This window comes from Orcinus orca, chromosome 19 (assembly GCF_937001465.1).
Source record: "Orcinus orca chromosome 19, mOrcOrc1.1, whole genome shotgun sequence".
Taxonomy (NCBI): Eukaryota; Metazoa; Chordata; class Mammalia; order Artiodactyla; family Delphinidae; genus Orcinus; species Orcinus orca.
Window position 1 is genome coordinate 7,145,441 of NC_064577.1, and position 14,203 is coordinate 7,159,643.

Consider the following 14,203-nt stretch of genomic DNA (forward strand, 5'->3'; position numbering starts at 1 on the left):
TTGAAGCAAGTCTCACAGGTCATATTGTTTCTAATTTCCTTTTTTTAATAAAAAAAAAATCTCCAATTTGGGACTTCCCTGGCGGTCCAGTGGTTAAGACTCAGCCTTCCAATGCAGGGGGTGCGGGTTCAATCCCTGGTCGAGGAACTAAGGTCCCACATGCTGCAGGGTATGGCAAAAAAAAAAAAAAAATCCCCAACTCCTCACCGTGTACCTGAGAGAAGGGCATTCCAGGTTTCCTTTCGTGTGGCCCAGCCACCTCTCGGGTTTCCCAAGCTGCCAGCCTGGTCGGAAGTAGACGTCCCTCCCCTGTCCACCCACAGCCCCTTTCAGGTGGAGCAGCTCGTAGAAGAATACGATCCAGTTCATCTGCCTGGTGAGGGTTCGTTTAGAAAGAAGGTGGCACTTAGATGAGGAGGGAAGGCTGTTTCAAGCCTGAGAGGGACAGGGTAGGAAAAGGTGCACTTCACTGTCAGGGAGGAGGTGGGCTTACTTGTTTCTATTCATGATTAGCTCCTATAGACAGGGAGAGACAAACCCCCCCAAGACAAATCAGCCTCCGTGACAGCAAGTCACGGGCTCATTTCCACCACCCTTGCCCCTTTCTTGCTAAGAGGTAAGGCTATCCTCCAGCAGAGGACCTAAAGGTTTGTCCCGCCCTGTCTCCATTTTCAGATGCAGTGGCAGAATGTGGAGCATGTTGGTGACCAGAGCCCCTACGTCACCTCTGTCATTCTTCACATTAAACAGAACGTCCCCATCATCCGTGACAACCTGGCTTCCACGCGGAAATACTTCACACAGTTCTGCATTAAATTTGCAAAGTAAGTCCTAGAACGTCCTCATCACTGGGTTGTTCTGAATGCCATGCTGACCACCAGCATGCGCCCGATCCAGGGGTCCCCGCCGTCCAGCTAATTTCTTTGTACCCCAGAGAAGCATAGTAAACTAAATTGGCTACTTAAAGTCCTAAAGAACAGTAGCAGCCACACAGTCATCCTCATTAAGACAGACAGAAGTGAGCGGGGAGCGCCTGTCATTCGAATTACGTGGACATAATGACACCCCTGCCTGCCCCCAGGTTTGGGTAATGAAAAGTATTTTTCAACATTTCATGTATGTATTTTGTGTCTCCAGCTAGATGATAAGCTTTTTAAGGGTAGGAACCATGGGTTGTTTCTTTTGAGCCTTGTCTTACTCCTTCCTCATAGCACTCGTTACTGTGGCTGCTGGAATATATCCACTTGTGGACATGCATGAGCCCAGGGAAGGTACTAGAAATCGGGGAGAGCAAGTCAGGGAGCCAGTCCATTGCCAAGTAGGTGGAGTGAACACTGCACTGCGTGTCTTCCTGCCACGTCCTCCTGTGTGGCCATTTCTGGCTTGTTTTAAAGAGGGGAAATGGTTTGGTCCCTCGACAGTCAGCATCTGGCTATAGCACTGTTTCTCTGGAGACCGGACACCGTGGAGGGTCAGTACCTCCTCTGACCAAGTATCAAACAAGCGTTTTGGCAGACTTCGCAGGCAAGGGCCTCAGGAAGATGGGCCCAGTCCCAGCTACTGAATTTAGGTTGTTCTCATCCAAGTCCCAAAGGGTGATTTAGGGCTCCAAGTTTCTGTCTTCCCCAGATCTCTCCCAGTTTGTGTTCAATTAAGGCTTTCTCTCACAAATGAATCCCTAAGGAGCAACAGTTACGGAGTGGCTTGTGGCGTAAGCTTCAGTTCCCAGTTTGTCAGGAAAGGCGCGCGTGGCCTCTCCCGGGAGGCATTGACATGTGCGGGGCGGCGGGTGGGCCAGGAGCTGACACCCCTCCACTCTCTGGGTGCTCCTTAGCGCGTGTTGAAAGCGTTGCTGGTAAATCACTCTGTGACACTCCGCGTAACCCCGGGTAGAAACAGCGTCTCTATAAAAATTGGCCGTGGCCAAGAACCTCCAGTGCGATGCACGGGGGTCTGATGGAGCCAATGTTAAAGTGAGTCAGGGGTCCACTTACTTACCCAGTCCCGGCGTCCGCCTCACATTCTCTCAGAGCCCTTTGCTTTCATTACTAAGCCCATATTGGGTGAGCTGGGGAGAGGATGCCCACCTCTCACATCTGGAAAAGTTTAACCTGTGATCTAAAAAGTGGTTTTCTCATTTAATCCCCGGTACCCTCTCATCATTATAAACTCCCAGCTGAAGGCCAGAACCCGCAGATGGGGGCTGTGAGAAAACCCTTCTGCAGCCAAGAGCGATAACTGCCACCACGGCAACGGCCTGGAGGAGCCTCTGGCAGTTACCCGTCACGTTGCTGGAGCTCTTCCCACACAGACATGTCCCTGGTCCCTGTATCTTCCCCACCCACCCCTACAGTCTAGCACACAGAGCCAGTTCAAGGGCACGCTCGAAGCCTACTCTAGTGTGAAGTAACTTAGGTTATAAACTGTGTGCGTCATTGCCATTGGTCGTAATGCAATCTCACACTACTTGGCTCTGGTTTAGAGCCCGAAGGGTCCCTTCCGCATAGGCCCTTGTCCTCACCCCCTCCTGATCAATCGGCAGGCATTCCCGTAGACCTGATATCTGGAGCTGACATCTCTTTCCTTTTAACTTCCCTTCTCATCTCACTAATGCAAAGCCTTAGGTGTTTCCTTTTGCCTCCACTGGGTCTCTGAAGCAACCACAGTCTCTCCTGTTTAGACATCAGGATCACCCCGCTGATTGAAACTACTGTTTGAACCATAAGCGACTTCCCTCATCCACTCAGCTGATCCTCCTCCATTCAGTCATGGAGATGATAGATCTCTTACTAGTGGTTGGAGGGATAAAATCAGAAGTGTTAAAAACGTCCTGGTAAAGTGCTGGTACCATGCTGACATTTAAAAAGTGTTAGCTGTTACCATTATTATTTGTTATTTATTCAGCGTGCAGTCAGTTGAGCGCCTGCTGTGTTCCAGATGCAGAGTTAAGTGCTTTGGCTTAGTAGACGTGGTCCCTGTCTGCATTTGCCTTACGGTCAAGTGGAGGGAAGTAGACGTGTAAGCAAATAAGTGTAACAGAGTAGGTTACGTATTAGGCTAGAGGTCTGTGAACTCTGCAGAGTATGGTGGAGGTGACTGAGGAAAGGCTTCATAGGAAAGCTGGCCTTGAGCAGAGTCCGGGAGACATGTGTGCACTGACCTGCAAGGCCGTGGAGAAGGGCGTTCCAGGCAGAGGGAGCAGCGTGAGCAAGTGCACAGAGGCATCAGACAGCCTCTACAGAGTCGCAGGATCTGCAAGTGGCCCAGCCCACTTGAAGCACAGCGCACCAGGGCTTAGCAAGATGGGGCTGGGGAGAGAGAGTCAAGACAGTGAAGGAAGGCCTGTCTGCAGCCATCGCAAGAATTGTAATCAGGGGAGCGTCTTGGTCATGTTTGCATCTGAAATATTGACAAATTTCTTCGGCAGCTGGTGGATGAGAAATGGTAAGGCCGAAGGCTAGGAGACCAGTTAGGAAGCAACTGAAAGAGCTCTAGTGAGAAAGAAGGGCAGCGGCAGGGGCATGGTCAGGAGGGGTGGGTGTGGGCCTTCAGGGAAGAGCTGGGAACTGATTGGATTGTGGAGTTGAGGGCAAGGGTACGGTTTCTGACTTGGATGACTGGGCAGAGGAGATCCAGTCCCCTGAGCCTGGTTTTGGGGTGGGGCTGAGTCTTGGATATGCTGGGGTCGAGGTACTGGTGCCATGCCAGTGGGATGTCCAGTAGGCCACTGGATAGCAGAGTGGGCACACGCATTCTGGGAGAGATGTGGAGAGAGCAGAGCGTGGCGAGCGCAAGCCTGAGAGCAGCATTTGGAGAGTGAGGAGAGGGAGAGGCTGGCCAGGCTTTACCTCGACCTCCAAGCCCTTTATTGCCATGGTCCTCCCTTCGTCGTGGGCCCTGTGTTCTCCTGGTCAGCTCACTCTGAATCTGGCCTGATTATAGGCATTTCTGGTTCCCACATCTTCTGTTCTGCACCAGTACCACTCAGCCTTCCCTACACAGGCCTCTGCAGTTTTTTTTCTAAAAAGCCCTCCTGGCCTATTAAAATCATATTCTCCCTTTCCCCGAACAAGCATCATCAATCTACCTGGCCCAGGTTGCCCTTCAGTCCCCAGTAAACTTTTTGGAGATCATGTATTTTGTTCCCTGATCTGACAGTTACTCCCTTAGCATTTATTTCCTATTTTTTTGCATTTAAGATCGCATAACTACCTCATGTGTATTCGACTATCTTTATCTATTAGGATGTTTTCAGCTACTAGTCATAGAAGCCCTGACTCAGACTGACCTAAACAGAGGTGAATTTTTTTATTTCATATAAGTCCAGAGTCCAGAGATAGGAGAGATCCAAAGATGACTGCCTCAGTGGTTCAGCAATGTCATTAAGGACCCAGGCTCTTTACTTACCCTCCTCTCCTTGGGCCTGGCTTCATCCTTAGAACAGTGGTAAAACGTTAGCTCTAGATGTTAAATCCAAACACACGAATACCCTAAAGAAGAAGAGAGCCTCGCCCCAGCCGTGCAATGAAGTCCTTCCCTCCAGCTGGCCTGGATCACAAGCCACGTCAGTACCAACAACAGTCACCAAGGGACCCCAGGCTCTGCCTGTAGTTCAGGAGGGATCAGCTTCTCCCCAGCATCCCAAGGCCAGATTTACCTAAATAAAACCAGGGCTATAGTTAGAAAGAAAAAGGGTGGATGCTTGTAGGCCACAGTAGTGTCTACTTTAATTCTCAGTTTTCTTGTAGAAGGAAGTGGGGCCTTAAAAAAAGAAGAAATGTTTCTGCAGTTCTTTACCAAAGAGAATATAAGCCTAATTTGTCACTTCTTTTTTATCCACAGCTCCTTCATTCCCAAGTTCATCACCCACCTCTTCAAGTGCAAGCCAATTAGCATGGTGGGAGCAGAACAGGTAAGACGGAACTGGGATAGGACTGTTCCTTATGGCTTTTGTCGTAGATCAAACTGTGTAACTTCCTAGTACAGAGCTGCTGTGGAGAAGTAAAGTCACTGATTTCCCTGTTTGAGGACAGAATGATGACCTGGCAGCTTAAATTATTCATCCATTTATTGAAAACATTTTCATTGAGTACCTCCTAAGGTGTTTGTCCTTAGACAAGTTGCTTAACCTTCCAGGGCTGTAGTTTCTTCAGCTATAAAATGGGGATACTCACAGCAGCGCCTCACAGGGTGGTTGTGAAGATTAAACAAGATAATGCACTGAAGTGCTTGACCCGATGTCAGGCATATGAGAAGCCCTCAGCAAATGCCAGCTGTTACTACTGATAGTTTGTTTCCACTGTCAATGCCCATCTCCCCACATAGAAACATCTAGTTGATGCTTGCCGCGGGCTGTCTGGCTGACCAGCTTAGCAGAGTCAGAAGTACTGTCTCAGCAAACTTCCTGGGAGGTTGCGTGGGTTCAGACACTGACCAACTGTGTCTGAGTGTAGAATTTCAGTGTTTGGAAATTCTTACCTCTTGCATGTCATAAACACAGGACGAATTCTGTCCTCGGGAAACAGCAGAATAATGCCCCAGCACGCCCAGTTTCATTAACTCATGTTTATCGGGAATCCACTCTGTTCACTTTTGTGTGTGATAGGAGAGGACGCTGAGTGATTGCTCTCTGTGTGTCTGAGAGAAGCTTTAGATTCTCAGTTACTAGGTTTCTGTCTCTAGACTTGATGAAGCCACTGGAACACAAAGTTGACTCACTGGGAGCATGTTTCCATGAGTTTGCAGCTCTGCCCAGGCCTTACAAGCTCATTTAGTGTCCAGTAGCATGATATTTTCATATTGTCACATGAACCCAATGTCATATCTATTTTCCTCAGATTTTCTCTTCTTTAAAAGAATGTTAAAATAATCAGCTCAGACTTGAAAGCCCGCACCTTCAGAAATATATCAATTTGGCCAGTATTTACTTCTGCTTTGAGATGCGGATGAGAAAACCATCTGTGAAACTGGTGTTTTACTTTCTCAGACCCCAGACAAATAGGAGTGGGTGACAGGAGAGCATAGATCTCAACAGGCCCAGCCTGGGGGAGGCCGTGGGTGAGAACTAAAGGCAATGTGGCCCTTGGAGGATTCCCACGTGAAGTTCAGGTTTAGCTTGGGTCCGTTCTTGCCCTGAGTATCTGGCCTTAGAAACCCAAGCAGTCATGGAGCTGGAGGCGTGATCAATCAGGCAGCAAAACCATAGGAACCGGGCTTCCCTGGTGACGCAGTGGTTGAGAGTCTGCCTGCCAATGCAGGGGACACGGGTTCGTGCCCCGGTCCGGGAAGATCCCACATGCCGCGGAGCGGCTGGGCCCGTGAGCCATGGCCGCTGAGCCTGCGCGTCCAGAGCCTGTGCTCCGCAATAGGAGAGGCCACAACAGTGAGAGGACCGCGTACCGGGGAAAAAAAAAAAAAACAAACACAGATTCTGCTGCAAGTCTTGCAGCGGCTGTAATCCAAACTTTAACGAAAGCTGTGAGAGTCAAAGCAAAGACTGAGGCCTAATCTCAGATGCCTCTGCTTTGCCACAGAAGTACTAGATCCTAAATTTAGACTACACTTTAATACTTGTGCCAAAAATGGGAAAGGAGACATTTTCCTGCTCTTGATTCTCTTCCTGATTACTGTATAAAGTAAATTCTTTCTCTTTGGGCCCCAGAGTCCACTTGAGCAATTGCAAGGGCACGTGGAACTGAACCACACCAGTATTTGTAATGCTTCTTTCTAGTTTGTGATTTTCAGAGAGTCTTGTGGGATTTGCAGGGTCATTAATTAGTCTTTTGGCCACAGTATCTATGACCGAGCACACAGTAGAAAAGGAATCCAGGGACTTCCCTGGTGGCGCAGTGGTTAAGAATCCACCTGCCAATACAGGGGACACGGGTTCGGGCCCTGGTCTGGGAAGATCTCATATGTCGCGGAGCAGCTAAGCCTGTGAGCCACAACTGCTGAGCCTGCGCTCTAGAGCCCACGAACCACAACTGCTGAGCCCACATGCCACAACTACTGAGGCCCGCGTGCCTAGAGCCCATGCTCCGCAACAAGAGAAGCCACTGCAACGAGAAACCCGTGCACCGCAACGAAGAGTAGCCCCCGCCCGCCGCAAGTAGAGAAAGCCCACGTGCAGCAACGAAGACCCAACGCAGCCAAAAATAAATAAATAAATTTATTAAAAAAAAAAAAAAGGAATCCATTTGCATAAACTACTTACCAGAGAGGAAGCAGCACATCGTAGTGTTGGGAAAAGGACCCTAAAACTTGGGGTCCAGTCCCCGCTCTGCTTTTAATGGTCCCTGTGATCACGAGCAGTTGCTTCCTTGCTCTGGACTCAGTTTCCTCATGTTTAAATAAGAGCCCTGAATCAGACTCTCCACACACCTCCTTCTAGATCTATTGTATTGTGGATCTAAAATATTTTGAGGGGACTTCCCTGGTGGCGCAGTGGTTAAGACTCTGCGCTCCCAATGCAGGGGGCCCGGGTTTGATCCCTGGTCAGGGAACTAGACCCCACAAGCATGCCACAACTAAGAGTTTGCATGCCTCAACTAAGGAGCCCACCTGCTGCAACTGAGACGCAGGGCAACCAAATAAATAAGTAAATATTAAAAAAAAAAATCTTAAAAAAATAAAAATAAAATATTTTGAGCAATATAGTTCATGTCTATGAAATATAGACATGAACTATATTGCTCAGAATATTTTAGATCCATAAATATTTTCCTTTGAATTATCTTTATATACCATATTGACTTTTTTTATTGTGGTAAAACATACATAACATAAAATTTAACATTTTAACCATTTTAAGTGTACAGTTCCTAGTATTAAGTATATTCACATTGTTGTGCAAACATCCACCATCCACTTCCAGACCTTTTTCATCATCCCAAACTGAAACTCCCTTCCCATTAAACACTAGCTCCCCAGCCCTCCGGCCCCAGCTGCTGGCAGCCACCATTCTCCTTTCTATCGCTATGAATATGACTGCTCGAGGGACCTCCTAGAAGTGGAATCATACAGTATCTGTCCATTTGTGTCTGGCTTATTTCACTCAGTGTGCTTTCAGGGTTTCTTCATGTTAGTATGCTTCAGAATTTCCTTCTTTTTAAGGCTGAACAGTATTCCATCATACATATTACCACATTTTGACCATATTGACTTTTTTTAAAATAAATTTATTTATTTAGTTTTTAAATAACGTGATTTTTTTTTAAACATCTACATTTCTTTCTATTCATTCATTTATTTATTTATTTTTGGCTGCGTTGGGTCTTCGTTGCTGCGCACGGGTTTTCTCTAGTTGTGGCGAGCGGGGTCTACTCTTCGTTGCGGTGCGCGGGCTTCTCATTTCGGTGGCTTCTCTTTGTTGCGGAGCACGGGCTCTAGGCGCACGGGCTTCAGTAGCTGTGGCAAGTCGTGGCACGCGGGCTCAGTAGTTGTGGAGCACGAGCTTAGTTGCTCTGCGGCATGTGGGATCTTCCCGGACCAGGGCTCGAACCCATGTCCCCCTGCGTCGGCAGGTGGATTCTTAACCACTGCGCCACCAGGGAAGTCCCTAAAGACCTTTTTGAATCTCTTAACTACCCAACTGCTCACTTTTCTCTGTCTCATTAAGCTCTGGCCCGTCTTGATTTTTATGAGGCCCTCCTTCCCACTGAGAGCTTGAAGCCTCTTCTGTCACCCAGTCAAAAGGGTCCTCCTTTGTGCCACACAAAGAGACAGGCACGGCCATTCTCCACAGGGGTTTACAAGCATTGGCAGGGTCGCCAGGGTCCTGGAGATGGGGAGACCGAGCCAGCTCATGAAAGAAATGAATCAGTTAATGAAAAACAGTATTGCCATAAACATCACACTTAATGGTCAAATATAGAAAGATTTTCTCTTGACATTAGGAACAAGACAAGGATGTCTGCTGTCACCATTTCTATCCCACATTGCCCTTGAAGTCCTAGCCAGAACAATAAGACAAAAAATAAAAGGAAGTTTTAAAGAAATAAAAGGTACACAGATTAGAATGGAAGAAACAAAACTGTCATTTTTCACATTTCACAGAGAACGTGATTGTGAATGACAATATCCAAGAGAATCTACAAACTATTAGAATATAAGTTTAGTAGGGGTGTGAGATATAAGGTCAGTATTTAAATTATTTTTAATATTTGCATATAACAGCAACAAACAATTTAAAATGAAAAATTTTTAATGAAACCATATACAGTAGCGTTAGGAGACCTTAAATAGCTAGGAATAAGTCTATTAAAAAGTGTGCTAGTCTTTTACACAGAAAATGATACAATATTAAGAGACATTAAAGAAGACCTTTAAAATGTCAGGAAAGCTCATGTTCATGTATTAAAGGACTGAATATTTTTATTTATTTATTTATTTATTTTTGCGGTATGTGGGCCTCTCACTGTTGTGGCCTCTCCCATTGTGGAGCAACAGGCTCCGGACGCGCAGGCTCAGCGGCCATGGCTCACGGGCCCAGCCGCTCCGCGGCACGTGGGATCTTCCCGGACAGGGGCACGAACCCGTGTCCCCTGCATCGGCAGGCGGACTCTCAACTGCTGCGCCACGAGGGAAGCCCAGGACTCACTATTTTTAAAATATCAATTCTTCCAACATTAACCTCTAGATACAGTAAAATCCCAGTAGGGGTGGGGTGGATGTGGGTGTGAATGGGAATTGATAAGTTGATTCTAAAAGTTGGATGGAAGTGCAGAGACCAAGAATAGCTAAAATAACTCTAAAGAAAGAGCAGAGAGTTGGAGGATTTAAACGTCAGGATACCAAGACTTATTTTAATGCTGAAGTAATTAAGCACACAGGGACAAATGGGCCAACAGAACAGAGTCAAGTTCAGAAATAGACCCACACATACATAGACACTTGATTTATGACTAAAACGGCACTAATTCAGTTGGGAAGGGATGGTCTTCTCAGTAAACAGTGCTGAGTAATTGAATATCCACGTGGAAAAAAAATTAATCTTGACCTTAACCACACACCACATAGGAAAGTCAGTTCCAGCAAGGATGTGGAGAAATTAGAACCCTCGTACACTGGAAATGGAAAATGCTGCAGCCATTTTGGGAAACAGTTTGGCAGTTTCTCACAATGTTAAACATAGAGTTCCCATGTAACCCAGCAATTCCACTCCTAGATAGAAACCCAAAAGAACTGGAAAAGTATGTTCACGCAAACACTTGTGCAGCGTTGTTCAAAGCAGCGTTATTCATAATAGCCAAAAAGGAGAAACAACTCAAATGCCCATCAGTTGATGAATGGATAAAGAAAATGGTTTAATCTTACAAGGGAATATTATTCAGCTCTAAATAGAAGTGAAATACTTACACATGCTACAACATAGATGAACCTTGAGAACGTTACGCTAAGTGAAAGAAGCCACAGACAAAAGGTCACATAATGTATGATTCCATTTATATGGAATGTCCAGAACAGGCAAATCCACAAGACAGAAAGTACACTAATGGTTGGCAAGGGGTGGAGGAGAGGAGGAAAAGAGATGTGATCGCTAATGGGTATGGAATTTATTTGTGGTGTGTTGAGATGTCTGGAACTGAATGGTACACTTTTAAAAGGTGAATTTTATGGTATATTGTATCTCAGTTTTTAAAAAATCAATTCCAGGTGGATTATAGCTCTGAAAGTGAAAGATAAGACAACAAAACTTCTGGAAGATAATAAGAGAATATTTTTATGACTGTGGGTTAGGCAAAGATTCCTTAACAAAACATTAAAAGTACCAATCATAAAAAAAAAAAAAAAAAGTACCAATCATAAAAGAAGAGATTATTTGGAGTACTTAAAATTAAGGACTTCTTTTTCTCAAAAGACAAGCCAGAGTAGCAGATGATATTTGCAATATATGTAACGACGTACTCATATTCTAAGTATATACTTTTAAAAATCTCTTAACATATCACTTATATGTGGAATCTTAAAAGGAAAAAAAAAAAAACAATTTCATAGAAACAGGGAATAGAATGTTAGTTGCCAGGGGCTGGGGGAAGGGGGAAATGGGGAGATGTAGGTCAAAGGGTACACAATTTCAGTTCTAAGATAAGTTCTAAGGACCTAATGTACAGCATGGTGACTGTAATTAATAATGTGGTATGATATACTTGAAATTTGCTGAGAGTAGATCGTAAGCATTCTTACCACATACACAAAAGGAGAGTTAACTATCTTGATCTTGGTTATCATTGCACAATATATATGCATGTCAAATAATCACCTTGTACACTTTTAGTATATGCAGTTAAAGTATATTTGTCAATTATTCCTCAATAAAGTTGAAAAAATTACTTAAAAAAACCCCTCAACAAATCAATTAGAAAAAGATGATCAACCAGTAGAAAAATGACAAAAGATTTGAATAGGCACTTCAGAAGGAGGCTCACCAAAAAAGCCAAAAAGCATATTAATCATCCAGGGAAATATAAATTAAAGTCACAATGATATTAGAATGGCTAAAATTAAAAAGGCCAACGATACCAAGTGTTGGTGAAGATGTGAAGCAACTGGAACTTTCATGCATCGCTGGTAGGAATGGAAATCAGCACAACCAAATTGGAAAACTATCTGGCAGTCTGTACTAAAGCTAAACATATGCTTACTCCTTGAACCGGCAATTCTGCGTAGATGCCACCCCAGAGAAATAAGGGTGTATGGCCACCAAAGGCATGTACAAGAATGTTCATAGCACGTTAATGAGCAGTAGACGAATCCTGAGTGACAGAGGGCAGAAGAGTGGTCATCTTTGTTAGGAAGGAAGGGAGAGCGTTGACTGGAAGAGAACCTGAGGGAGCCTTCTGGGATGCAAGAAATGTCTCATATCCTTTTTTTTTTTTTAATTTTTTTAAAATTGAAGTATAGTTGATTTACAATATTGTATTAGTTTCTGGTGTACAGCAGAGTGATTCAGTTACATATATGTATATTCTTTTTCATACTCTTTTCCATTATAGGTTATTACAAGATATTGAATATAGTTCCCTGTGCTATATAGTAGAACCTTATTGTTCATCTATTTTATATATAGTAGTGTGTATCTGCTAATCCCAAACTCCTAATTTATCCCCCTGCCCTTTCCCCTTTGGTAACCATAAGTTTGTTTTCTGTGTCTGTGAGTCTGATTCTGTTTTGTAAATAAGTTCATTTGTATCATTTCATTTAGATTCCAAATATAAGTGATATCATATGATATTTGTCTTTCTCTGTCTGACTTACCTCACTTAGTATGATAATCTCTAGGTCCATCCATGTTGCTGCAAATGGCATTATTTCATTCTTTTTATGGCTGAGTAGTATTCCATTTTGCGTGCGTGCGTGCGTGCGTGCGTGCGTGCGTGCGTGCGTGTGTGTGTGTGTGTGTGTGTGTGTGTGTGTGTTGGCCAAAAAGTTCGTTCGGGTTTTTCAGTAACATCTTATACGCCACATCTCTTTATCCATTCTTCTGTCGATGGAGAAATGTCCCATATCTTTAATGAGGCAATAGGTGTATATATATGTAATAGTTTATCAAGCTATGTACTTGGTCTTTGTGTAGTTTACTGTATGAAAGTTACACCTAAATTTTAAAAAAAAGAAAAGAGGAAAGAAACTAGGCATGTCCTCACCTTGGTCCATCCATTCTTCATATCTGGAACTGTCTCTTCTGTGTCACCTCATTGAAACTTAGCGTTGTATATATGGTCCTTTACCTTCTAGCAGTGGGCCTTTTATCTTGTCTACTCAAGGTTTCCATCACTGTGATAGTCATGATGACCCCCAAGAGTTGTAGGGGCTCTTTAAGAAGTAAACCCGTCAGAGCTTTCCACTGCTGGGTGATGACGCTTCCCAGGCATTGCATGCTGGCCAGATCTGCACCCCAGTAGCCCATCAAGAACATGAGCCACACCACCCCAAAATTTATCTCTGAGGCTCAAACAAATTTGGTGGATGGCCACCTCTTGCCCAATGCCTCATGCCTAAGGGGATGAACTTTCAGCTATTTTCAAAGATGAAAGCCAGCAGATTTTCATGATAAATGGGGCCTTTCACCTTCATTGCCCACAGACAGCTGCTAAGCCTATCAGACTAGCTCCCACCTTTTCTGACTGCATTACTTCCGGTAAAACCTGAGACGAAGATTTCCATCTGTACAGCTGTTGGTGAGGACAAAATTTTATTGTGACTGGCTGGGAATTGAAAAAGTCCTATCTCTCAAAATACGAGAGACACTAGAGAGTTATGTCTGGCTCATTCAAAGCTCTTCCTGTCGCTTAAGACTGTACAATTATTTATGCATATAATATATCTCTGGGAAATAGAAAGTACGGAAAAAACAGGAAGTATCCCCATAAGTTTTTAAATGATCATTGATCTTTTTTTTTCCTGCTAGCAAATAATGCCAAGACATGCCTTTGATTTTGACAAGGCTCTGAAATTTTGCTGTATGGAAGATAAAGTTGAATCCTCACTAGGCCTCAAATAACATAGTGTGGGAAAAAAAGAAGAAGAAGAAAAAGACATAGTTTCAGTTAATAAAAGTAGAGAAAATAATGTCAAGAATATCAGCTTCCCACTCAGCTTAGTCAGATCTTAACATGTTCCCACATTTGCTTTAGATGTTTTTTATATAAAGTAAATCATTACAGTTATGGCTGAAGTCCCCCCTGGACCCCACCCTTCCTCTCGCCTCCCTACATGCCCAGAGGTAATCACTATTCTGATTTTGATTTTTATCATTCCCGTATATGTTTTGATATGTTACATGTGGATCTATTCACAAAAGATATATAATTTTGTTTTGCATATTTTTAAACTTTATACAAATGGTACTATACATATCATTCCCCACTTGCTTTTTTTTTTAAAATGAAAGCTTCTTTCTTTCTTTATTTATTTTTGGCTGTGTTGGGTCTTCGTTTCTGTGTGAGGGCTTTCTCTAGTTGCAGCGAGCGGGGGGCCACTCTTCATCGCGGTGCGCGGGCCTCTCACTATCGCGGCCTCTCTTGTTGCGGACCACGAGCTCCAGATGCGCAGGCTCAGTAATTGTGGCTCACGGGCCTAGTTGCTCCGCGGCATTTGGGATCTTCCCAGACCAGGGCTCGAACCCGTGTCCCCTGCATTGGCAGGCAGATTCTCAACCACTGTGCCACCAGGGAAGCCCCCCACTTGCTTTTTTTGCCCAACA

The 14,203-nt window shown here is 44.5% G+C and overlaps 1 protein-coding gene across 8 annotated transcripts in view; it reads left to right on the forward strand.

Annotated features, from left to right (window-relative positions):
* Positions 1-14,203, forward strand: part of VPS53 (VPS53 subunit of GARP complex) — a 138,010-nt gene that overhangs the window by 104,161 nt on the left and 19,646 nt on the right. For 7 of the 8 annotated variants that reach the window (XR_007473479.1, XR_007473478.1, XR_007473475.1 and 4 more), the window contains 2 exons: positions 676-824; positions 4,843-4,912. Coding sequence is in view for 2 of the 8 variants with exons in the window: in XM_004267078.3 (XP_004267126.1) it covers positions 676-824; positions 4,843-4,912 (219 nt within the window). In the remaining 6 variants the exon portion in view is untranslated. Of the gene's footprint in view, positions 1-675; positions 825-4,842; positions 4,913-9,054; positions 9,121-14,203 lie in introns of those variants that run through there. The other variant, XM_033423297.2, reaches the window with a different exon arrangement.